The sequence below is a fragment of the Hypanus sabinus genome, chromosome 4, assembly GCF_030144855.1.
Source record: "Hypanus sabinus isolate sHypSab1 chromosome 4, sHypSab1.hap1, whole genome shotgun sequence".
Classification (NCBI taxonomy): Eukaryota; Metazoa; Chordata; class Chondrichthyes; order Myliobatiformes; family Dasyatidae; genus Hypanus; species Hypanus sabinus.
In genome coordinates, this window is record NC_082709.1 from 96,022,838 (window position 1) to 96,047,890 (window position 25,053).

Here is a 25,053-nt window from a genome sequence, read left to right on the forward strand (position 1 = left end):
GATCAGCAAACCTGTGAATGTTACCAAGATTGGAGGTGTAGTGAATAGTGAAGAAGGCTGTCATAGCTTGCAGAAACATTTGCATCAGCTGGAAAAATGGCAGATGGAATTTAATGCAGACAAATGTGAGGCTTTGCACTTCGATAGGACCTACCAGGGTAGGTCTTATGTAGTGAACAGTAGGGCACTGAGGAGTGTGGTACTGTAAAAGGGACCTGGGAATACAGGTACGTACTTTGTTGAAAGTAGCATCACAGACAGATAGAGTCATAAAGAAAGCTTTTGGCATATTGGCCTTCATAAATCAATGTATTGAGTACAGGAAATGGGATGTTATGCTGAAGTTGTACAAGACACTGTTGAAACCTAATTCGGATTATTGTTTTCAGTTTTGGTCACCTACCACCAGGAAACATGTAAATAAGGTTGAAAGAGTATAGAGATAATTTACAAGGATGTTGCCAGGTCTAGAGGACCTGAGTAATGAGGAAAGATTGAATAGGTTAGGACTGTATCCTTTGGAACATAGGAAATTGAGAGGAGATTTGACAGCGGTATACAAAATTATGACGGGTATAAACAGGGTAAGTGCAAGCAGGGTTTTTCCCACTGAGGTTGGATAAGACTACAACTAGAGGTCTTGGGTTAAGAGTGAAAGGTGAGAAGTTTAAGGAGAACATGAGGGGAAACTTCTTCACTCAAAGGGTCATGAGAGTGTGGAATGAGCTGCCAGCACAAGTGGTGCATATGAATTCAATTCTAACGTTTAAGAGAAGTTTGGATAGGTACATGGATGGTAGGGATATGGAGGGCAATAGTCCCCATACAGGTTGATGGGAGTAAGTAGTCTAAATGGCTTTGGAAGGAATAGATGGGCCGCAGGGCCTATTTCTGTGCTGTACTTCTCTATGACTCTATATCCAATCAAGCCCTGGGGACTTCATGCTCCTTAAGAGACACTAACTCTTCCTGAAATGCCTGAGCGTATCAATACACTCACAGTACTGATCTCCCTGTGCTCCATGTCCCTCTCCTTGGTAGGTACTTATGTAAAGTACTCATTAAGGACCTCACCCACATCCAAACAAATACCCCCTCCCCCTATTAGGGTCATGAATCTTTAAAGTTTGGTTTGTTCAACTTCTGTGGTAATTGTAAACTGATCTTTAGGATTCAGTTAACTGATAAACAAGAGTTAAATATATATAAGACAATGATTTGGGACATCTTAATTTTCTGCAAGGTAAAACTGACTCCTGCTGGAATAACAGGGAGAAGACACAGGTTGTGTAAATAACATAACTTTATTACTGATGTTACAATAGAAGTGATTTTTTACAAAATATACACTATGTACAATGGCTTTAGATAACATCAAAGGCCACACATGCAAAATACATTCCCCAATCTATATACAGACAACATAAGATCTTTTGGCCATATGAGTGTAACTGAGCTTCCCAGAAATCAACCACAATTTTACAAAATATTAAAAGTTAGAGCATATTTTTACACACATAAGCTGACACCAGCTGCGAATAATGAAAACCTGATTGATGTCATTCAACAGACACTCAATCTGGGGATTTTTAAAAAGCACAAGGTCATTATATACACTTAAATTGCATTTGCACAGCACAGCTCACCTTAAAGATGTGAATCAGAAGTTCTCCTCATCTACCAATTATGCTTCCTCTGGACTAGATGTTATATAATTCTGATTCGAAACAACCTGCATTTGTCAAACAAAGATTGCTTTTGTCTCTTATTATCCAAGATAATAGAAATCCATTTAAGTGCACAGTCTATTGCAATGCCCTGCTGACTTGTTCTACTATCTTGTTTAAAAGAAAAGCAGCACTTTGAATGGACAGCAGTGTAATGATGACACAACTAATAGATTTTCTTGCTTGATCCTATCTTTTTCTTCAAATGTCAATACTACCTCTCCTTCACAAACAGGTGCCTCAGGAGACTGTATTAGTTATTTGAGATTAATTATAAGACGATTTGTTGAGCTTATGCCTTAGGAGGAATGCTGCTGATACTTCCTGAGGCTGTGCAACACTCATTTATTTTCTGATAACAATCTCCTTTGCAGTACTTGTAAGCAAAGTTATTACCTGTTCATATATGTTCACTTCTTGGGTGCAAACCAGTGATTCAGGTCTCACCCCAATTTCACAAAACCCACAATCTGTGCTCCTGTTCTTGAACATCCCCAAAACTGAAAAACAAATTACTGTCTACACAGGTAACTGACATGAAGAAGTGGTTGAAATACTGAAGCGTAACCCCTCCAACTCTTGCCAGTTGTTCATCCTAATTGAAACGCTCAGTTTTCACCCTCTCTGCCCCAAATTTCACCCACTAATTGAACTTCTAGGGTGGTGAAGTGGAGATAAATCTCTACCAAACCTTCGCTAGCCTGCAGCTCACCATTGGACAAGGTGTCACACGTGCCTGGCCCCCCCCCACCCCCAATCAGGATCACATGACCATGGGAACAAGTGGTGTATATCACAAGTTCTGGTCACATGACCACTGATGTCAGGCAGATCATCTCTGAAGAGTATTAATAATGGCTGGGGTCACCATCTTGTAAAGACACTGCCCAGAAAGCAACAGCAAACTACTTCTGTAGAAAATTTACCAAGAACAGTCAGGGTCATGGATAGAGAGAATAATTGAAGAGATTATTGACTAAAGACAGATGGAAGACCATGATCTGCCACATCATACAGCATGGCACATAAAGGTGATGAATGGAATTTCTACCAAGAAAAATATTGGCAATAATTACTAAAACACCATTTCCATTAATATAATTCACACTGACAAGCTAATTTTGATTGAGGTTGGCAGGCAGAAATGGAATTTACTTGTTGCTGGATTACTTCTATCATGGATAATTCTGTATTCGCTTCCCACACACCTTTGTTCCATCACATGGCCTGCCACACCACCTCAGAGACCACCACCAGGACTTTGCCCCACTCTTCAGATGGACCTCTTCCCCACACCATTCATAATTAGCAGAACTGTCATTGCTACACCCTAAAATCAATCTTTAAGACAAAACACATCAATGAAAACTCTCTCCTATTAATGTTTATTTCCCTCATGCCCACTCATTTCCCTCCTTCCTCTCTCCTCACCCAAGGACCAGTTTCCACATCTCAGAAGAAACCGCAAAAATGATGAAAAAGACGCCTATCCCAGCAAAATGCTGACAACAAACCAATTTGACTAGCAATGCATCATGCAAGCTGTTACATATGTGTGTATTTGGATATTGTTGTGCATCTTTATTAAACCAAACTGCAGCAAAAGATCCACATTCAGAAAGGAGTAGAATCATACACAGTTGTTTCCAGACCTTGGGGGATCTATGCCTCTGACCCCACTCTTCAGACAGCTGGAGGTGATGTTGGAGACACATGGGTTCTCTGCACAACTCCCCCATACCCAAACCCAATTAACAAATATTTCTGGCAGCAGGTAGTTTTTCCTTTGTCTGGAACTGGCTATTTTTCTTTTTAAATGGTAGTTACAGGTATATTCCTGCATTTTTTTTTATTGTCAGCTCTACCTTCATCTGAATGAGTAAACCTAAGGGTTGGCAACCATGGAAACACAACTTTATTCATGCTAACTGCAAGCAGTGTTTGAATGTTCAGAGAATGCTGGCTGTATGGCTTACAAAGTGACTGCTTCAGCAGACTGGCACACAACAACTTGTGAGTTTGGTAGGGGCAATGATTTCTGAGTACTTTTATATTTTAACTGATCCCCAAAATTGGCAATCAAGTGTAATAACTAGCATTTGTGTTTGGCTTATAAATCTCCAGTTAGTTCCTGCAGCTCACATAATTCAGTACAACTGTTCGCATATTTAGATAATGTGCCACCAGGTGCTGTAGGAAGGCAACTTGTCAGCCTGAGTAACCTACAGTGAGTTGTCTGTTCTGTGGTGGATTAAGTACAGTAAAATCTAGAGGTTTGGTTTACACATCCACAATAAACCACAGGGTTATTCCACAGAGCTAATCTGGGTTCAGACTTTGGTATTGTTGCAATATTAAGTATGGTAATATCAATTTTACCATCAATAAAATGGCCTTTTTATGTAAATTTTTAAAGATTCTGTCATATTAGGCAGGGGCAATCACAAACGTCAAAGCAGCAAGCTATATTGGTCTAGGAAACATTCCACTAATTTGAGCCTCCCCTCGCTCCTGCTTTTAGTCATAGCTTGAGTCATCCTAGACCATTCATCTGAGCAATGTGTTATTAAAATCCCTCTTTACATTTGCCCCATCCATGCGGAGAGTCAAAATCATACTGATTGGATTTCTAAACTTGTCAGCCAACCAGTCTATCTGATCCAGGGTGTATGAACTGGAATGAAGCACCAGGGAGAATTAACTGAGTGTCCACAGAAACTTGTTTAAACTATTCAAACACTTTCTTGTTATTTTAATTGCAGCAGTAAGTAAAATTTACTTGATTAGTCTGAAACATTGTCAGGCACTGCCTCAAACGAGTAAATGCCCTTCTCTCTCATTATCATTTCACAAGAAGATCACAAGCAGATTCTCAGGAAGCTTTAAGGCCGTTCAACTGATGAAGCCAAATATTAACTAAAAATGACTAAACTAACACCATAAAATAAAATAGCTTAAATCTGTAAAGAAAAGTTTCAGCTGCAAGCCTTTCAAATTTACAACCATCATCTCAATGGATGGATAAAACATCTGAATAAATAATATAAATAAATTATGACCACGTTCTAAACTTCTTCACAATCAAAAGCCATTATTGTATAATTAAACAAAGCCATAATTAAACAAATTAACAAAACAAAAAAGTGTCTCTTTAATACATTAAAAGATACAAAAGATTTGGGCTTTCCCCAATTCTGCAAAAGCTGTAACTATCTATAGTTGAAAAGTTTACGTATTAACTAAATACTGTGACGAATGTAGTATGCTTCTAAAACAAATGCTGCTAGTGTACAGAAATAGCTCCACACATCAGCTGAGGAAAATGTCCACCTTTTGTATGCTATGTACCTGTCCTGGGCTTGAGGCTGTGTCACTTGTTGAACTTCCAGAGGCCGGCATCACTGTAGTTTTGGATTGACGTAAACAATGGGGATCTGGTCATGGCCCAGTTCAGCAGTGCTTGAACAGTCATACTTACTTTCAGCGACCCTTTTCCTTCCAGTATGTGATGGGGCAAACATAGCTTCTCCTATGGAAAGGTAGCACAAAAAATAGAGATGTTACTGCAGATTCTTCCCAGACTGACATGAGCCAAAGACATGCATGTGCAAGGGGAATTCAGTTGGCTTCTGAGCTGCTGTTCGATTACCTTCAGGACCAGTGCTAATCAGTCAGGTTACTCACCAGCCTTCCAGCTCACTCACACTCCAACAAGGAACATAACATACGTGGCATGTACATCTCCCTGTTTTCTTGAAAGTGAGTCAAGTTACACCAGCAAGCAGGAGAAGAGAGCTTGGATCAGTGCTGAAACATCTTTTCAGCAGTTCATGAATAGCCACACAGATTAAACACGGCAACACCAGAAATCCTGAGCTATCTCCTCCAGGATCGGTTCATCAATATTGATGATCAAACTCAATATGCCCCAAAAGCTTCATTTGACTATGACTACCTCACTACCTGCCTGCTCAAACCAAATAGCACCCAAGCTAGCCACAGTGAATTGGTATTGTGATCAATGCATGGGTTTTATTAACAGTAGTTTGTACCTCACAACACCCGCATTCTGAGTTTGATTTCCTTGTAAAAACAATCAAATTTTACTTCATGACTCAAAGTATCTTAAAGGAGCAACTTCTCCCTTTCTGCAAGATTCTCTATGCATTGCCCGGTCCATCTGAGCATAGTCAGTACAGCATCACCAAACCTGCCTATTCACAAAGCGGCCTTGGACAAAGTGAGAAGCTCACATAGAATGGTGCTGAAGGTCAACAACCTTCCTCAGATGTACGGTTTCCATCAAAAAGAGCAACTTATTTTCATGTCAATGTACATATGTTTCCAATCTAGACCTAGCCAAAGGATTTTAGTCACAGGGTTGCTGGGGTGCAAATGGCAACTCAACTTATAAGTTGCCATTGGTAGGAGATGCAAGTAAGTATCTTTCCTAAATAGAAAGAGATTCCAGGTTTATTCACCCTGGTTTTACAATGACACTGTTAAGATGCAGGAGCAAATGAGTTCTGTCTTTCAGGAAGGTATAGGGTATTCTCAGTTATGGTAAAAAATCATAAAAACAGGTTGTCTGGCCCACCACAACCATGCTGACCCATGAGCACTTAAGTCACAGCATGTAAACAGGCCCTTCATCCAGATGCGTTTGTCAGTGAGCTGGTCCCATCTGCTTGTATTTGGCCCACAGCCCTCTAAACCTCTCCTATCTATGCAGAACCAAATATGCATTTGCATATACATGATGTTTAATGTGTCCACCACAACCACTATGTCTGGCAGCTCATTCCAAATATACACTCTAAGTGCAGAAGCTACCCTGATGTCACCTTTAAATTATTTTATAGTGTGAAATAGGCCCTTCTGACCCTTTGAACCGCACCGCCCAGTAATCCTCCAATTTAATCCCAATTTATAATGACCAATCAACCTTTGGAAACCCACTCTGCCACAGGGAGAACATACAAACTCCTTACAGAGAGCATGGGGAATTGCCTGTACTGTAAAGTGTTCTGTCCCTCTGGCCTCTCTTCTTAAAGCTATGTCCTTTTTGTTTTTGCACCCCCTCTTTGGAAAACTCTTGGTCTGCAGTATAACAGTATGAACAGTTCAATGGGTATTAAAAAGAGTACAAATACCTGTAATTGGATTATACACACGGTGCAAGGATATATGCACATGCAACGTTCTAAACCAATACGCTCCAGTTGTAAGTAATATATAGTAGCACTAAAAAGAAAGCGTGGAATACACAAAAGCCAAACAGATCCCAAGTGAGAAAGGCTGGTGTTGGCTGTTGAACTTTCTCCCTGTTTGTCAGCAGTGCGGCAACAGTCCTTTGAATGGTGTGGACGTCTGACTGCAGGATGTCGTACGGAGAGCAGAGGTCAGCCTATCCAATGGGCAGCAGGCAGAATAGAAGAACAGTGCATGAAATTACAAATACAAAACTTAACAAGAACCATATCAACAAGAACCAACAGGCTACATTAGTTGCATGCATGGGGAAAGCATGCCGGCTTACATTGTCTAAGATTTAAGAAAGCAGCCAGTACTATTGGATGCAATTGCTAAGTGGGTTTATGGACATAAAACAAAAATGGTTATGCTATTTTCAATGTGTTAATATGAGCTGTGGACTGGATGTCTAAAACCATTAGACACATGGCAACTGGGAGAGAAGCAGGAAAGAAGCAAGCAACAAGCTCGTCTGTCTGTAGATGGCTCATCTATCAGACATCCCAGCTCTCTTAACAGTTCTGATACCAATGAGCCACTCCTCTTGATTCTCACATTGAAGGGAAACAGTTTATTGACCCAAAGTTACCTTTCGGAATTTTGTTCAAAAAATAACAAGAGGAATGTGATTTACATTTAATTTTGTGGTGAAAACTAGGTACTTTCTGTGTTTGGTTTTTGCATTGGAAGCATTATTTTATCTTCCAACAAGAATACACTCTCTGCACGTACAGTGTACTCTCAGTGACTTGTGCAGCAGGAATGGTAACCAAACAATTACCAGTGGGCTCCATGTCAAACTGACTATTCCTCACGAAGGGTCTCGGCCCAAAATGTCGATGCTGCCTGGCCTGCTGCGTTCCACCAGCATTTTGTGTGTATTTCTGGGCGTCCAGATTGCATAACAGAGGTGTTTGTGAGATTATACAGCAAAAAAAAACAAGAGAAATGTCATTTGCATTTAATTATGTGGTGAAAACTACGTTCTTTCTGCATTTGTTTTTGCACTGGAAGCAAAATACAGATGTATTTGTGAGATTATTCATCCCTGATGAAGACGGTGGAGTTGGTCATCAAAACATCGGTTAAAATAGAAGAAGAGTTTATGCACCATGTATGCCGGGAAAATACTAAATCCTTCTTTTATACAGCAAGTATTATACCGGCTGGTGTGTGCTGTAACCCCACCCACGAACCTTTCTCCCACTGACAGTGACTTCATGACAATCTAATCAACACAGTGTTGATAGCAACATATTAAAGGTGAGGCATAGTGTAGGCATCGCAAAGAGCTGCTGTCTGTTGCTAGGGCTGAGGTGTACTGTGAAGAATGGACCAAACAATTACTAATGTAGAACAATTTAGTGAAAACTGTTTGAGACTGACAAATACAGTGACTCAGGGTCAACTGGTTCCTAACAGCTCAATGGAAGCAGGTATCACAGGATGCTGCATATTCTATATATAAAAAAACTATGGTACATTCGGCATCCCACTTTGCAGCAATGCCAATATTTAAAAACATGATATAGTTCATATGTCCCATTTCGCAAAGTGCGGGTGCTGAAATGGCACTGCAAAGGCCTGGGCAGGTGATACTTCCCACAGTTTCAAATAAGACCATTACGCACATTATATTGGATACCGTTCTTGACACAACACAAGAGGAGGAAACCCAAGAGATCTGAAGGGAAGAAAAAGCTTAGTTCACTCTAGACAAGAAGCTGTTAAGAGGATTTAAGAAAGATGTGGAGCCAGACACATTGAAAATAATAGCACAGCTGGATGCCAGTGTCTTAAATCATTAGATAAAGCCACAACCAAGCTATGATAATGCAAGTGCCCCATGTAAGCAACAATGAATGGTGGGACCACTATCGAAACTACTCATCTGATGCAGTTGCAGTCAAACACTCTATTGAAGCACACCTTTCTACATGCATTTTAAATTCCATTCAATCACTGGGCTGTGCAAACATGGGCCTTACTCTTTTAAATGACGCCAACAAAATTACACATAGTTGGTAGAACTTTAAAACTATAAATTAACCTTGTGATCAGATGATTGTGTACTACATGAATAAAGGCTGGCAGATTTGTGAGCACAGCCTGTGGCAGAAATTAATTATAAACAAATACAAGAAGTTTATAAAATTTGCCATTACAATCAAAACTCTAAACCCAACAAAGTTCAGTGGAGTAGGTAATATGACCATAACGGTGTAATCAGCACTACAAGTTACTCTGCCAGGACTGCAATTTTCCGTGTTATCTTTTCCTCACTAGTTCTCTATCTTTCTCGAGACTTATGGCCTTTCCAATATAATCCCAATGACTTGCTCTCTCACAGACACAGCTTGCCAACATGCACCCTTTTTGTCACAAATATGCAATCAGGTATATTTAGAAAACTGCTCCTGCAGAACATACACATACAAATGCCATCCCCTTCTCTCAATTCCTCTGTCTTCGATGCATCTGTTCTCAGGATGAGGTTTTTCAATTCCAGAACTAATGAGATGCCTTCCTTCTTCAAAGAAAAGGGCCTTCATTCCTCCATCAACCTTGCTGCCCTCATCTGCATCTTTTCCATTTCATACATTTCTGCCCTCACCTACCACCCCACCAGGGATGGGGGTTCCTCGCCCTCACTTACCACCCCACCAGGGATAGGGTTCATCACCCTCACCTACCACCCCACCAGGGATGGGGTTCCTCGCCCTCATTTACCACCCCACCAGGGATGGGGGTTCCTCGCCCTCACTTACCACCCCACCAGGGATAGGGTTCATCACCCTCACCTACCACCCCACCAGGGATGGGGTTCCTCGCCCTCATTTACCACCCCACCAGGGATAAGGTTCCTTACACTCACCTACCACCCTACCAGGCAGGTCTTTCCTCATCCCCCTCCAACTTCCTGCTTTCCACAGGGATCACTCCCTATGTGACTCCCTTCTCCATTCATCCCACCCCACTGATCTCCCTCCTGGCACTTACCCGCACATGGAACAAGTGCCACACCTGCCCCTACGTCTCCTCCCTCACTGCCATTCAGGGCCACAAACAGTCCTTCCAGCGTGGCCTCCTGTATATTGGTGGGACCTCACATAGACTGGGAGACGACTTTGCTGAGCACCTACCAGAAAGCAGGATCTCCTGGTAACCACCCACTTCAATTCTACTTCCCATTCAGACATGTCAGTCCATGGGCTCCTTCACTGCTGTGATGAAGCCACATTCAGGTAGGAGGAACAATATCTCGTATTCAGTCTGGGTAGCCTGCAACCTGATGGCATGAACATCGACTTCTTGATCTTCCGGTAATTACCTTCCCCTCTCCCTCCATTCCCATGCCTATTTCCCTCTCTCACCTTATCTCTTTAACCTGCCCATCACCTCCCTCTAGTGGTGCTCCTCCTTTTCTTTCTTCCAAATAGATTCTCCCTTGTCAAGCTTTTATCTCTTCCACCAATCAACTTCTCAGCTCTTTATCCCTCCCCTCTTCCTGGTTTCATCTATCGCCCACCACCTTGTACTTTTCTTCCACTTCCCTTTAACTTCTGATCTTATTTTCCAGTTCTGATAAAGGGTCTTGGCCCAAAACGTTTACTCTCTTTTGCATAGATAATAGAGCTGTTAGGAAGGGTTTAAACTAATTTGGAAGGGTGATGGGAACCGGAATGATGGAGCAGAGGAGAGGGAAAACAGAAATAGATCTAAGGTAGTGAGCAGTAAGAATGACAGGAAGGACAAGCAGGTGATGGAGCAAATTTACAGCCATTGGGATCAGTTGCACAGCAATAAATTTGCAGTGTAATCAATGCAAAAAGTACCAAATACCGGACTTAAGGTGTTATACAAATGCACACAGCATAAGGAATAAGGTGGATGATCTTGTACAGTTACAGATTGGCAGGTATGGTATTGTGGCCATCACTGAGACGTGGCTAAAGGATGCATGTTTCTGGAAGCTGAACGTCCAAGGATACACGGTGTATCGGAAGGATAGGCAGGTAGGTAGAGGGGGTGGCGTGGCTTTAATGGTAAGAAATGATATTAAATCATTAGAAAGAGTTGATATAGGATCGGAAGGTACAGAATCTTTATGGGTTGAGCAGGGGTTAAAGGACCTTGATGGCAGTTATCTACAGGCCTCCGAACAGCTGCAGTGATGTGGACTACAAATTACAACAGGAAATAGAAAAGGATTGCCAGAGGGCAGTGTTATGATAATTGTTGGGGATTTTAACATGCGAGTGGATTGGGAAAATCAGGTAGGCACTGGATCTCAAGGGAGAGAATTTGTAGAATGTCTACGAGATGGCTTTTTAGAACAGCTTGTTGTTGAGCCCACTAGGGGATCGGCTGTATTGGATGGGTATTGTGTAATGAACCAGAGGTGATTAGAGAGATGGAAGTGAAGGAACTCTTAGGAGACAGTGATCACAACATGATTGAGTTCACTGTGAAATTTGACTTCAGAACAGAGATGCGAAAAAAAATTTTTAGCCAGAGGGTGGTGAATCTATGGAATTTGTTGCCACGGGCGGCAGTGGAGGCCATCATTGGGTGTATTTAAGGCAGAGATTGATAGGTATCTGAGTCATCAGGGCATCAAGGGAGGCTGGGGAATGGAACTAAAGGGGAGATTGGATCAGCTCTTTCTGAAATGGCAGAGCAGACTCGATGGGCCGAATGGCCAACTTTGCCTTATGGTCTTATAGATGCTGCCTGGTCTGCTGAGTTTCTCCAGTATTTTCTGTGTGTTGCCAGAACAATTGAGGTAGAATTGTTAAATTTTTGAACACCTATTTTCAAATCAGCTACACTTAAGATGTACAAACAGGGTAACTCCCCCAGACACTATAAAGTTTGCTAAGGCTTGCCCTCTCCTGGTGAACATGCACATTGCCACACCTGCTCTGGCTGAAGATGGAAATATTAAAGAAGAAGATTTTAAGTAATTTTATCAAAGAATGAAACGTACATGGAAAGCAATGTGCTCAATTCTGGTTGCCTCACTACAGGGAGGATGTGGAAACTCTAGAAAGGATTGAGCAGCATGCCATATGAGAATAGTTTGAGTGAATTTAGCCTTTTCTCCTTGGAGCGACGGAAGATGAGAGATGATCTGATAGAAGTGTATAAAATGATGAGAGGCATTGACGGTCAGACGCTTTTTCTCAGGGCTGAAACGGTTAGAACAAGAGGGCACATTTTTAAGGTGTTTGGAAGTAGGTACAGAGGAGATGTCAGGGGTAAGTTTTTTTACGCAGCGAGTGGTGAGTGCGTGGAATAGGATGGTGGTGGAAGTGGATACAACAGGGTCTTTTAAGAGACTCTTGGATAGGTACATGAGAGCTCAGAAAAATAGAGGGCTATGGGTAACCCTAGGCAATTTCTAAAGTAAGTACATGTTCAGCACAGCATTGTGGGCCAAAGGGCCTGTATTGCGTTGTAGGTTTTTTATGTTTCTATAAAAACGGAATAGAGACTTTGGGAAGAGAAAATAAAGAGCATTGGAGAGAGATAGGAACAGACATGGCATTGGAGTGGGATAGGAAAAGACAATTTAGGGAAACATAGAAACATAGAAAATAGGTGCAGGAGCAGGCCATTTGGCCCTTTGAGCCTGCACCGCTATTCAGTATGATCATGGCTGATCATCCAACTCAGAACCCTGTACCTGCTTTCTCTCCATACCCCCGATCCCTTTAGCCACAGGGGCCATATCTAACTTCCTCTTAAATAAAGCCAATAAACCGGCCTCAACTTTTTACTGTGGCAGAGAATTCCACAGATTCACCACTCTCTGTGTGAAGAAGTTTTTCCTCATCTCGGTCCTAAAAGGATGCCCACTCAACCTGCATCCTCTTAGCATCCTCCTGACAGATAACACCGCCGCCCAGCTTCGTGTCATCTGCAAATTTGGAGATGCTGCATTTAATTTCCTCGTCTAAATCATTAATATATAAACAACTGGGGTCCCAGCACTGAGCCTTGCGGTACCCCATTGGTCACTGCCTGCCATTCTGAAAAGGTCCCATTTACTCCCACTCTTACAGAACCATTTAATTGGATGAGGCCATCAGACAGGAACTTGGAAGGATAAATTGGAAACAGATGTTATCAGGGAAACATACAGAAGAAATGTGGCAAATGTTCAGGGAATATTTGCGTGGGGTTCTGCAAAGGTATGTTCCAATGAGACAGGGAAAGGATGGTAGGGTATAAGAACCATGGTAAATAAAGGCTGTTGTAAATCTAGTTAAGGAGAAAAGAAAAGCTTACAAAATGTTCAAAAAACTAGGTCATGATAGAGATCTAGATAATTATAAGGCTAGCAGGAAGGAGCATAAGAATGAAATTAGGAGAACCAGAACGGGCCATGAGAAGGCCTTGGCGGACAGGATTAAGGAAAACCCCAAGGTATTCTACAAGTATGTGAAGAGTAAGAGGATAAGACATGAGAGAATAGGACCAATCAAGTGTGACAGTGAAAAAGTGTGAATGGAACCAGAGGAGATAGCAGAGGTACTTAATGAACACTTTACTTCATTATTCACTATGGACAAGGATCTTGGTGATTGTAGGAATGACTTGCAGTGGACTGAAAATCTTGAGCATGTAGGTATTAAGGAAGACGATGTGCTGGACCTTTTGGAAAACATCAAGTTGGATAAGGCATCAGGACTGGATGGGGTGTACACCAGGCTACTGTGGGTGGCAAGGGAGGAGATCGCTGAGCCTTTGGCGATGATCTTTGCATCATCAATGGCAATGGGAGAGGTTCCAGAGGATTGGAGGGTTGCGGATGTTGTTCCCTTATTTAAGAAAGGGTGTAGAGATAGCCCAGGAAATTAAATGCCAGTGAGTCTTACTTCAGTGGTTGGTAAGTTGATGAAGAAGATCCCGAGAAACAGGATTTATGAACATTTGGAGAGGCCTAATATGATTAAGCATGGCTTTGTCAAAGGCAGGTTGTGTCTTACGAGCCTGATTGAATTTTTTGAGGATGTGACTAAACACATTGATGAAGGGTAGAGCTGTAGATGTAGTGTATATGGATTTCAGCAAAGCATTTGATAAGGTACCCCATGCAAAGCTTACTGAGAAAGTAAGGAAGCATATGGGATCCAAGGGAACATTGTATTTTGGATCCAGAATTGGCTTGCCCACAGAAGGCAAAGAATGGTTGTAGACGGGTCATATTCTGCATGGGGTCGGTCACCAGTGGTGTGCCTCAGGGATCTGTTCTGGGACCCCTTCTCTTTGTGACTTTTAAAAATAACCTGGATGAGGAAGTGGAGGAATGGTAAATCTGCTGATGACACAAAGGTTGGATGTATTGTGGATAGTGTGGAGGGCTGTCAAGAGTTTACAGCGGGACATTGATAGGATGCAAAACTGGGCTGAGAGTGGCAGATGGAGTTCAACCCAGATAAGTGTGAGGTGGTTCATTTTGGTAGGTCAAATATGATGGCAGAATATAGCATTAATGGTAGAACTCTTGGCAGTGTGGAGGATTAGAGGGATCTTGGGGTTTGAGTCCACTGGATACTCAAAGCTGCTATGTAGGTTGATCTGTGGTTACAAAGGCATACGGTACATTGGCCTTCATCAACCATGGGATTGAGTTTAAGAGCCAAGAGGTAATGTTGCAGCTATATAGGACCCTGGTCAGTCCCCACTTGGGAGTACTGTGCTCAGTTCTGGTCGCCTCACTACAGGAAGGATGTAGAAGCCATAGAACGGGTGCAGAGGAGATTTGCAAGGGTGTTGCCTGGATTGGGAAGCATGCCTTATGAGAATAGTTTGAGTGAACTCGGCCTTTTCTCCTAGGAGCGATGGAGGATGAGAGGTAACCTGATAGAGGTGTACAAGATAATGAGAGGCATTGATCATGTAGATAGTCAGAGGCTTTTTCCCAGGGCTGAAATAGCTAGCATGAGAGGGCATAGTTTTAAGGTGCTTGGAAGTAGGGACAGAGAAGATGTCACGGGTAAGTTTTTTTATGCAGAGAGTGGTGAGTGTGTGGAACGGGCTGCTGGTGGCGGCGGTGGAGACAGATACAATAGGGTCTTTTAAGAGCCTCCTAGATAGGTGCATGGTGCTTAGAAAAATAGAGGGCTATGGGGAAGCCTAGGTAGATCTAAGGTAAAATCTAAGATCTAAGGTAAAAAGGACATGTTCGGCACAGCTTTGCTGCCACGGGCGGCAGTGGAGGCTAGCTTTGTGCAGTCGGTTTTAAAAAAAATGCCTTTTCAAGAGTCCCATCAAAATGTGACCTTGGTTACACTTCTAAGGGTTCAACAAAAGGCTTGGAGCAAGTTTCAGTGATTCGTTCAAAATGAATTCAGTATCTCATCAAAAATATAGTTAACTGTTTGGAAAGTAATTTCTGTCATGTACAGATGTGAATTATTAACTGTCATGTTTCATAAAAGGTGCTGATCCACAGTTTTCAAAGACACGTTTTTGAAAAGATTAACGGGTTTTGCCTTAAGTGAGGCAAAAATAGTAAGGGGTGCAGAAATGATTTGTGTCTGCAAATTAAGCCATACAAAATAGGGTTTACGTTCTTTCAAAATGTTGTAGGTTAAGTAAGGAAGCTCATTCATCTTTCACAGAAAAAGGCTACTATTAAAATCAGAAAAAAGCTTTTTTGCACACATTGTTCAATCAATACGGTGATGTGGCTACATTGAACAAGCTGCATGCTCTTCAATCATCTTGCTGTTAGCCTTGGGGTGGTAGTGAGTGGGTTGCTGATCAGATATAGAGAAAAATAAGGATCCCATATCAAACATCAGATCTATTCAAAGAAAAGAAAAATGCCAGTGACCCAATCGCTTTGTCTTTAACTTGGTCAGCTAAAGCCTGTGTGCATCAGTGTATCTCTTATGCTGTTGAACACATCTACTTACGACCAATCAAGCTTGCTTCAGTGGGAGCAAGAGGGCAACAAGACCAGAACATCAGCACCAAAATCTGCTCTCACCTTAAGATAGTATGCTTAGTATAAGCATTACACTTTTCTTATGGAAAATTACCACTTAATTCTCTCTTTTACAGATGAATGGTAAACAGAAAAAAAGGATGAAATTCCAACATCAATTAACTGATGAACATTAGAACAAGAGGCTGGTCAGGCAATTGACTGGTACCTGCTTCTCAAGTGCCTGAAAACAGTGCAAGCTTAGCTGAATCCACCAGACTACGTTCCCCTCAGAAATATGTCAAGTTCAGTCTTGAAATTAAAGCAACATCCACATCTACATTTCTCCTAAATTCATGTCAAAATATCCATCCTCTGTGGATTAGCTCCCAGTTTCTTGCTTTCACACCTCCATTCTGGATTACCACCATCAAAAGATATAATTTCTCTGCCACCATCACAGACTCCTTTGAATGACTGCCTCCAGTGGTCTTATCCCCAGGCCTGTGATTTAGATATATTCAGGACCCGCATACTGTACAAGGCCCGTGCTCCCTACACTCACCTCCTATAAAACATCCACACTAGCAACTCCACTGTCACAGTGCATCGCCAGGCTTTACACTTCCATCTATGTACAGAAACACGCTATTTGGTCTTCAATATTGTGCCAAACTAATTTATCTAGCAATTAAATGCCTAATTAAACTAACCCCTTGCACCTGTACATGCTCCAAATCCCTCCATTCTCTGCATATTCATGTTCCCAAGAGCATCTTAAATGTGTCCACCACCACTGCTGACATGTATATGCACTCATAACTCTAAGTGTTTCCAACATCTCCTTTAAACTTAGCCTCTCCAACCTTTCTTATTAAAGAAAAAAATACTGGTTGTGTACTCTATTTATGCCTCTTAAGATTTTACAAACTTCTATCTGCAGGTGTCCCCTTAGTCTCCACTGTTCCAGAGAAAACAATCTGAGTTTGTTCAACCTCTCCGTACAGCTCATACTGGCAGTGTGTGGGAAAACCTTCTCCAATGCCTTTTCCTCTGTCAGCGCAATTCTTTGAAGAAAAGCCTGACCCTTTCTCCTGGGGGCAGTCATCCAATAGTAATTACATCTATCTGCTCTCAACAGGAAGTGAAAACAATTCAGTTGGTAAAGCAACGGCTTGCTAAAGTTAAATTCAAGGCAAATCTGCAAGAAATTTTACACTTGGGATCATGGTGAAACAAGGTATAGTGTGCTATCAAATGTCCAACTGACTGCAGGGAGCATAATACTTCCAGCCAAGAGTAGATGTGCACACAACCCACAGACAACAAAGTAAAAGTCATATTATGCAGAAAAAAAATCCCCGGCACATTCTAGAGGATTGGCATGAAACATATCATATATCAATAGATGATGGACAGAAAGAGGTTGAAAGCAAGCTACAGAAGGCATGGTAGGCCAGATGATGGAGGAATTGAAAGGAGGATAAGAACTTTCTATTTAACATTATTGTAGATTAGCAAAGATGGGGGAATTCAACTGAACGTGGGATTAAAATTTACTACTGAAAAGAATTTGGGTAGCTGCATTCTGGGCATTTGTAGGTGTGGAAGATGAAAAGGTAGGGTACACAATTTGAGGTGTGATAATAGGGTAGGGAATTCAGCAGATGGGGCCCATGAGGAACATTGTATTGGTAATGGATCTGTAGCTAAGTTTAAGATAACCACTGGCAAGAACCAGCTTAGCTGAGTGAGTGGTGGGAGATGCTTTGAAAAATAAAAATACCACTCCAGTGATCTCCCCTCTGTGTACATAGTAACACACCACTCTGGTGATCTCCCCTCTATGTATATCTATCCCATAAGTGGCACTTAACTGTCCGCCAGACTGACCAACCATCCAGCTCACCTTTTGCCAGGTTTCCTGGCCAGTGAAGGTTGCACAGTAAATGACAGCACCCACCTCACAAAGATAAACAGGAATACAAATCTCACAATTTCCATTTTAAAAGTTTGGCTCTGCTATTATTTGAAAGGAAGGATATGTTACAATGGGAAATAGAATTCCACTTCTCATCACCTGCCCGTGAGAATATTAGTTCCCCCTGTCACTTTTGAACAGGTCATACCTCCCTCAGAATGATCCATTATCCATGAACCTGAAGCTCTGCCCCCTGCCCCAGCTTCTCAGCCACGCATTAATCTCCAAATCATCCTGTTTCCACCCTCACTGTCGTGTAGCACAGGCAGTAATCCAGAAATTACTACCCAGGAGGTCCTTCTCAGTTTTCTAAATTCTATTTTCAGGACCTCTTTGCTTTTCCTTCCACAAGACATCTGGCTGCTCTCCCTTCCTCTCCAAAATGTAGTAGACATTTTCTGAGACATCCCTAACTCTGGCACCTGGGAGGCAACATACTGTTCTGGTGTCCTGTTCGCATCCAGAGAATCTCCTGTCTGTTCCTCTGACTACTGAGACCCCTATCACCACTGCCCCCCTCTTCTCCCTCTTTCCTTCTGCACCACAGACCCATGCTCAGTCTCCGTGGCATTCCCCTGTGGGGGGGGGGGGGGGGAAGCATCCCTCACAACAGTATCCGAAGGGGGATACTTATTTTTGAGGGGAATGACCACAGGGATCTATGCACTAACTGTCTATTCATACTTTCATTTCTCCTGACAGTCACCCAGCTACTCGCCTCTTCTCACTTCAGGGTGACTACTTCCTTGTACCTCTGATCGATTATCTCCTCATTGCAAATGTCTACAACCTGCTGAGCCACCATATCCAACACATCATTCTCCACAACCTCCACCACTTCCCAAGGACTGAAGGTCGTTAAAATCTGTAGTTAAATCTGTGTAGCATTCAGAATAAGGTGGACAAATTCATGGCTCAATTACAGACTGGTCAGTATGATGTTGTGGGCATCACTGAGTCATGGCTGAAAGAAGGCCATGGTTGGGAGTTTAACATCAAAGGGACATAATTTGTATTGAAAGGACATGCAGGAAGGCATAGGCAGTGGTTTGGTTCTGTTGGTAAGAGCTGGAATTAGATCTTGATAAAGAGATGACATAGGGGCAGAGAATGTTGAATCTTTGTGGGTGGAGTTAAGAAACTGCCAGGGTACAAAAACCAAAATGGGAATCATATATAGGCTTCCAAATAGTAGCAAAGATGACATTGCAATAGGAGCTGGAAATTGTAATGGGGGACTTCAATATACAAGGGGGTTGGGTAATTCAAGTTGGTGTTGGATCACAAGAGAGGGAATTTATTGAATGCCAATGAGATGGCTTTTTAGAGCAGCTTATGCTTGAACCTACTCAGGGAAAGGCCATCTTAGATTGGGTAACCCAGATCTTATTAGGGAGCTTAATGTAAAGGAACATTTAAGAGGCAGTGATCATAATATGACTTAATTCACACTGTAATTTGGGAGGGAGAAGCATAAATCACATGTAACAGCTTCGAATAAAGGGAATGACAGAGGCATGAGAGAGGAGCTTGCCCAGCTGGATTGGAGGAGGATACCAGCTGCGATAACGGCAGAGCAAAGATGGTTGAGGTTTCTGGGAATAGTTCACAAGGTACAGGATAGCTATGTCCCACAGAAGTAGTTGTTGTCAAATGGCAGGGGTAGGCAACCATGGCTGACAAGAGAAGTTAAGGACTACATGAAACCCAACAAGGAGTAATACAGCGAAGGAGTATTGTGGGGAAAGCTGACGAGCTGAGGACGTGGATTGACACGTGGAATTATGACATTGTAGCCATTAGTGAACCTTGGCTACAGGAGGGGCAGGACTGGTAGCTTAATGTTCCAGGGTTCTGATGTTTCAGACGTGATAGAGGCAGAGGGATGAAGGGTGGGGGGGGGGGGGGGTAGCATTGCTAGTCAGGGAAAATGTTACAGTGGTGCTCAGACAGGACAGATCAGAGGGCTTGTCTACTGAGGCTATATGGGTGGAGCTGAGAAACAGGAAAGGTATGATCACGTTAATGTGGTTGTATTATAGACCACCCAATAATCAGCGAGAATTGGAAGAGCAAATCTGCAGAGAGGTAGCAGATGACTGCAGGAAACATAAAGTTGTGATAGTAGGGGATTTTAATTTTCCACGTATTGATTGGGACTCTCATACTGTTAAAGGTCTAAACAGGTTAGAGTTTGTAAAATGTGTTCAGGGAAGTTTTCTAAATCAAGATATAGAGGTACCATAGACAGAATGCAATATTAAATCTCTTATTAGGAAACGAGTTAGGACAGGTGACCTAAGTGTGTGTAGGGGAACACTTTGGTTCCAGTGATCACAACACCATTAGTTTCAACATAATCATGGATAAAGATAGATCTGGTCCTCGGGTTGAGGTTCTAAACTGGAAAAAGGCCAAATGTGAAGAAATGAGAAAGGATCTAAAAAGCGTGGATTGGGACAGGTTGTTCTCTGGCAAAGATGTCGCTGTTAAGTGGGAGGCCTTCAAAGGAGAAATTTTGAGAATGCTGAGATTGTATGTTCCTGTCAGGATTAAAGGCAAAGTGAATAAGAATAAGGAACCTTGGTTCTCTGGGGATATTGGAACTCTGATGAAGAAGAAGAGAGAGATATATGACATGTATAGGAAACAGGGAGCAAATAAGATACTTGAGGAGTATAAAAAGTGCAAAATCAGGAGGGCTAAAAGAAGACATTAGGTAGCTTTGGCAGTGAAGGTGAAGGATAATCCAAAGAGCTGCTACAGGTACATTAAGAGCAAAAGGGGTAAAATTGGTCCTCTTTAAGCTCAGAGTGGTCGGCTATGTATGGAACCAAAAGAAATGGGGCAGATCTTAAATGGGTGTTTTGCATCTGTATTTACTAAGGAAACTGCCATAGAGTCAATGGAAATAAGGCAAAGAAGTACTGAGGTCATGGAACCTATACAGATTGAAGAGGAGGAGGTGCGTGCTATCTTGAGGAAAATCAGTGTAGATAAATCCCCAGGACCTGACAGGATATTCCCTCGGACCTTGAAGGAGACTAGTTTTGAAATTGCAGGGGCCCTGGCAGATATATTTAAAATGTCAGTTTCTACGGGTGAGGTGCCAGAGGATTGGAGGATAGCTCATGTCATTCTGTTGTTTAAAAAAGGCTCTAAAAGTAATCCGGGAAATTATAGGCCGGTAAGTTTGACGTTAGTAGCAGGTAAATTATTGGAAGGAGTACTAAGAGATAGGATCTACAACTATTTGGATAGATTGGGACTAATTAGGGAGAGTCAACATGACTTTGTGTGTGGTAGGTCATGTTTAACCAATCTATTAGAGTTTTTCGAGGAGGTTACAAGGAAAGTGGATGAAGGGAATGCAGTGGATGTTGTCTACATGCACTTCAGTAAGGCCTTTGACCAGGTCCCGCATGGGAGGTTAGTTAGGAAGATTCAATTGCTAGGTATACATGGTGAGGTAGTAAATTGGATTAGACATTGGCTCAATGGGAGAAGTCAGAGAGTGGTAGTGGAGGATTGCTTCTCTGAGTGCAGGCCTGTGACCAGTAGTGTGCCACAGGGATCAGTGCTGGGTCTATTGTTATTTGTTATCCATATCAATTATCTGGATTACAATGTGGTAAATTGGATCAGCAAATTTGCTGATGATACAAAGATTGAGGGTGTAGTGGACAGTGAGGAAGGTTTTCAATGCTTGCAGAGGGATCTGGACCAGCTGGAAAAATGGGCTGAAAAATGGCAGATGGAGTTTAATACAGACAAGTGTGAGGTATTGCACTTTGGAAGGAAAAACCAAGGTAGAACATACAAGGTAAATGGTAGGGCACTGAGGAGTGCAGTAGAGCAGAGGGATCTAGAAATGCAGATACAAAATTCCCTAAAAGTGCCATCGCAGGTAGATAGGATAGTAAAGAGATCTTTTGATACATTGACATTTAAAAATATGAGTTGGAATGTTATGGTGAGGGATTGGTGAGGCTGAATGTAGAATACTGTGTGCAGCTTTGGTCACCAAATTACAGGAAGGATATTAATAAGGTTGAAAGATTGCAGAGAAGGTTTACAAGGATGTTGCCGGGACTTGAGAAACTGAGTTATAGAGAAAGGTTGAATAGGTTAGGACTTTATTCCCTGGAGTGTAGAAGAATGAGGGGAGATTTGATAGAGATATATAAAATTATGATGGGTATAGCTAGAGTGAGTGAATGCAAGCAGGCTTTTTCCACTCAGGCTAGGGGAGAGAAAAACCAGAGGATATGGGTTAAGGCTGAAGGAGGAAAAGTTTAAAGGGAACATTAAGGAGGGCTTCTTCACACAGAGAGTGGTGCGAGTGTGGAATGAGCTGCCAGATGAAATGGTAAATGTGGGCTCACTTTTAGCATTTAAGAAAAACTTGGGACAGGTACATGGATGAGAGGTGTATGGAGGGATATGGGTCAGGTGCAGGTCAGTGGGACTAGGCAGAAAAATGGTTCAGCACAGCCAAGAAGGGCCAAAAGGCCTGTTTCTGTGCTGCAATGTTCTATGGTTCTTTGGTTCTAACAAAGGGGTATATAAGGTAGCAAAAGTGAGTGGGAAGTTGGATGATTGGGAAGCTCTTAAGATCCAACGAAAGGTAACTAGAAAAGGTATAAGTAGGGAAAAGATGAAATATGAAGGCAAACAAGTCAATAATATAAAGCAGGATATTAAAGATTTTTTCAGTTATTTGAAGAGTAAAAGGGAGGTGAGAGTTGATATTAGACCACTGGAAAATGATGCTGGTAAGGTAGTAATGGGGCACAAAGAAACAGATGAACTTAATGGGTACTTTGCATGTCTTCACTAAGACACTAAGCAGTTTGCCAGAGGGCTGTGAGTGTCAGGGAGCAGGAGTGAGTGGCATTGCTATTACAAAGGAAAAAGTGCTAGACAAACTCAAAGGTCTTGAGGTGGATAAGTCACCTGGACCAGATGGACTACATCCCAGAGTGCTGAGAAAGGTTGCTGAAGAGATAACGGATGCATTACTCATGACCTTTCAAGAATCACTTGATTTTGGCATGGTCCCGGAGCACTCCATTCTTCAAGAAGGGAGGAAGGCAAAAGAAAGGAAATGATAGGCCAGTTAGCCTAACCTCAGAGGCTGGGGAAGTGTTGGAGTCTATTATTAAGGATGAGGTTTCAGGATATTTGGAGACTGATGATAAAATAAGTCAAAGTCAGCATGGTTTCTGTAAAAGGAAACCTTGCCTAACAAATCTGTTAGAATTCTTTAAGGAAGTAACAAAGTAGAGTTGTCAAAGGAGAGGCAGTGGATGTCATTTACTTGGATTTTCAGAAGGCATTTGATAAGGTGCCACACATGAGGCTGCTTAACAAGATAAAATCCTATGGCATATAACCATATAACAATTACAGCACAGAAACAGGCCATCTTGGCCCTTCTAGTCTGTGCCGAATGCTTACTCTCACCTAGTCCCACCTACCTGCACTCAGCCCATAACCCTCCATTCCTTTCCTGTCCATATATCTATCCAAATTTTTTTTAAATGACAAAATTGAATCTGCCTCTACCACTTCTACTGGAAGCTCGTTCCACACAGCTACCACGCTCTGAGTAAAGAGGTTCCCCCTTGTGTTTGCCCCTTAACTCTCAACTCATGTCCTTGTTTGAAGCTCCCCTACTCTCAATGGAAAAAGCCTATCCACACCAACTCTATCAATCCCCCTCATAATTTTAAATACTTCTATCAAGTCCCCTCTCAATATTCTACGTTCCAAAGAATAAAGACCTCACTTGTTCAACCTTTCTCTGTAACTTAGATGCTGAAACCTAGGTAACTTTCTAGTAAACTTCTCTGTACTCTCTCTATTTTGTTGACATCTTTCCTCTAATTCTGTGACCAGAACTGTACACAATACTCCAAATTTGGCCTCACCAATGCCTTGTACTATTTTAACATTACATCCCAACTCCTGTACTCAATGCTCTGATCTATAAAGGCCGGCATACCAAAAGCCTTCTTCACCACCCTATCCACCTTCAGGGAACTATGCACCATTATTCCTAGATCACACTGTTCTACTGCATTCCTCAATGCCCTACAATTTACCATGTGAATCCTATTTTGATTGGTCCTACCAAAAGGTAGCACCTCACACTTATCAGCATTAAACTCCATCTGCCATCTTTCAGCCCACTCTTCTAACTGGCCTAAATCTCTCTGCAATCTTTGAAAAAGTACTTCATTATCCACACCACCTCCTACCTTAGTATTATCTGCATACACACTAATCCAATTTACCACTCCATCATCCAGATCATTAATGTACATGACAAACAACATTGGACCCAGTACAGATCCCTGAGGCACACCACTAGTCACCGGCCTTCAACCTGACAAACAGTTATCCACCACTACTCTCTGGCATCTCCCATCTAGCCACTGTTGAATCCATTTTACTTCTTCAATATTAATACCTAACGATCGAATGTTCCTAACTAACCTTCCATGTGGAACCTCGTCAAAGTCCATATAGACAATATCCACTGCTTTACCCTCGTCAACTTTCCTAGTAACCTCTTCAAAAAGATTCAATAAGATTTGTCAAACATGACCTTCCATGCACAAATCCATGTTGACTGTCCCTAATCAGACCTTGTCTATCCAGATAATTATATATACCATCTCTAAGAATATTTTCCATTAATTTACCCACCACTGATGTCAAACTTACAGGCCGATAATTGCTAAGTTTACTCTCAGAATCCTTTTTAAACAATGGAACTACATGAACAATACGCCAATCCTCCGGCACCATCCCCGTTTCTAATGACATTTGAAATATTTCTGTCAGAGCCCCTGCTATTTCTACGCTAACTTCCCTCAAGGTTTTAGGGAATATCCTGTCAGGACCCAGAGACCTATCCACTTTTATATTCTTTAAAAGCCCCAGTACTTCCTTTTCTTTAATCATCATAGTTTCCATAACTACCCTATTTGTTTCCCTTTCCTTACACAATTCAAAATCCTTATCCGAAGAAAAGGAATTGTTCAAAATCTCCCCCATGTCTTTTGGGTCCACACATAGCTGTCCACTCAGATTCTCTAAGGGACCAATTTTATCCCTCACTATCCTTTTGCTATTAATATAAC

At 42.0% G+C, this 25,053-nt stretch overlaps 1 protein-coding gene across 6 annotated transcripts in view; it reads right to left on the bottom strand.

The window, feature by feature from the left end:
* Positions 1-1,293: 1,293 nt before the first annotated feature.
* Positions 1,294-25,053, bottom strand: part of lrch1 (leucine-rich repeats and calponin homology (CH) domain containing 1) — a 484,761-nt gene continuing 461,001 nt past the window's right edge. For 4 of the 6 annotated variants that reach the window (XR_009511715.1, XR_009511716.1, XR_009511714.1 and 1 more), the window contains 2 exons: positions 6,881-7,134; positions 5,120-5,256 (listed from right to left, as the gene is read on the bottom strand). Coding sequence is in view for 2 of the 6 variants with exons in the window: in XM_059967693.1 (XP_059823676.1) it covers positions 5,098-5,256 (159 nt within the window). In the remaining 4 variants the exon portion in view is untranslated. Of the gene's footprint in view, positions 5,257-6,880; positions 7,135-25,053 lie in introns of all 6 variants that reach the window. The other 2 variants (XM_059967693.1, XM_059967692.1) reach the window with 1 other exon arrangement.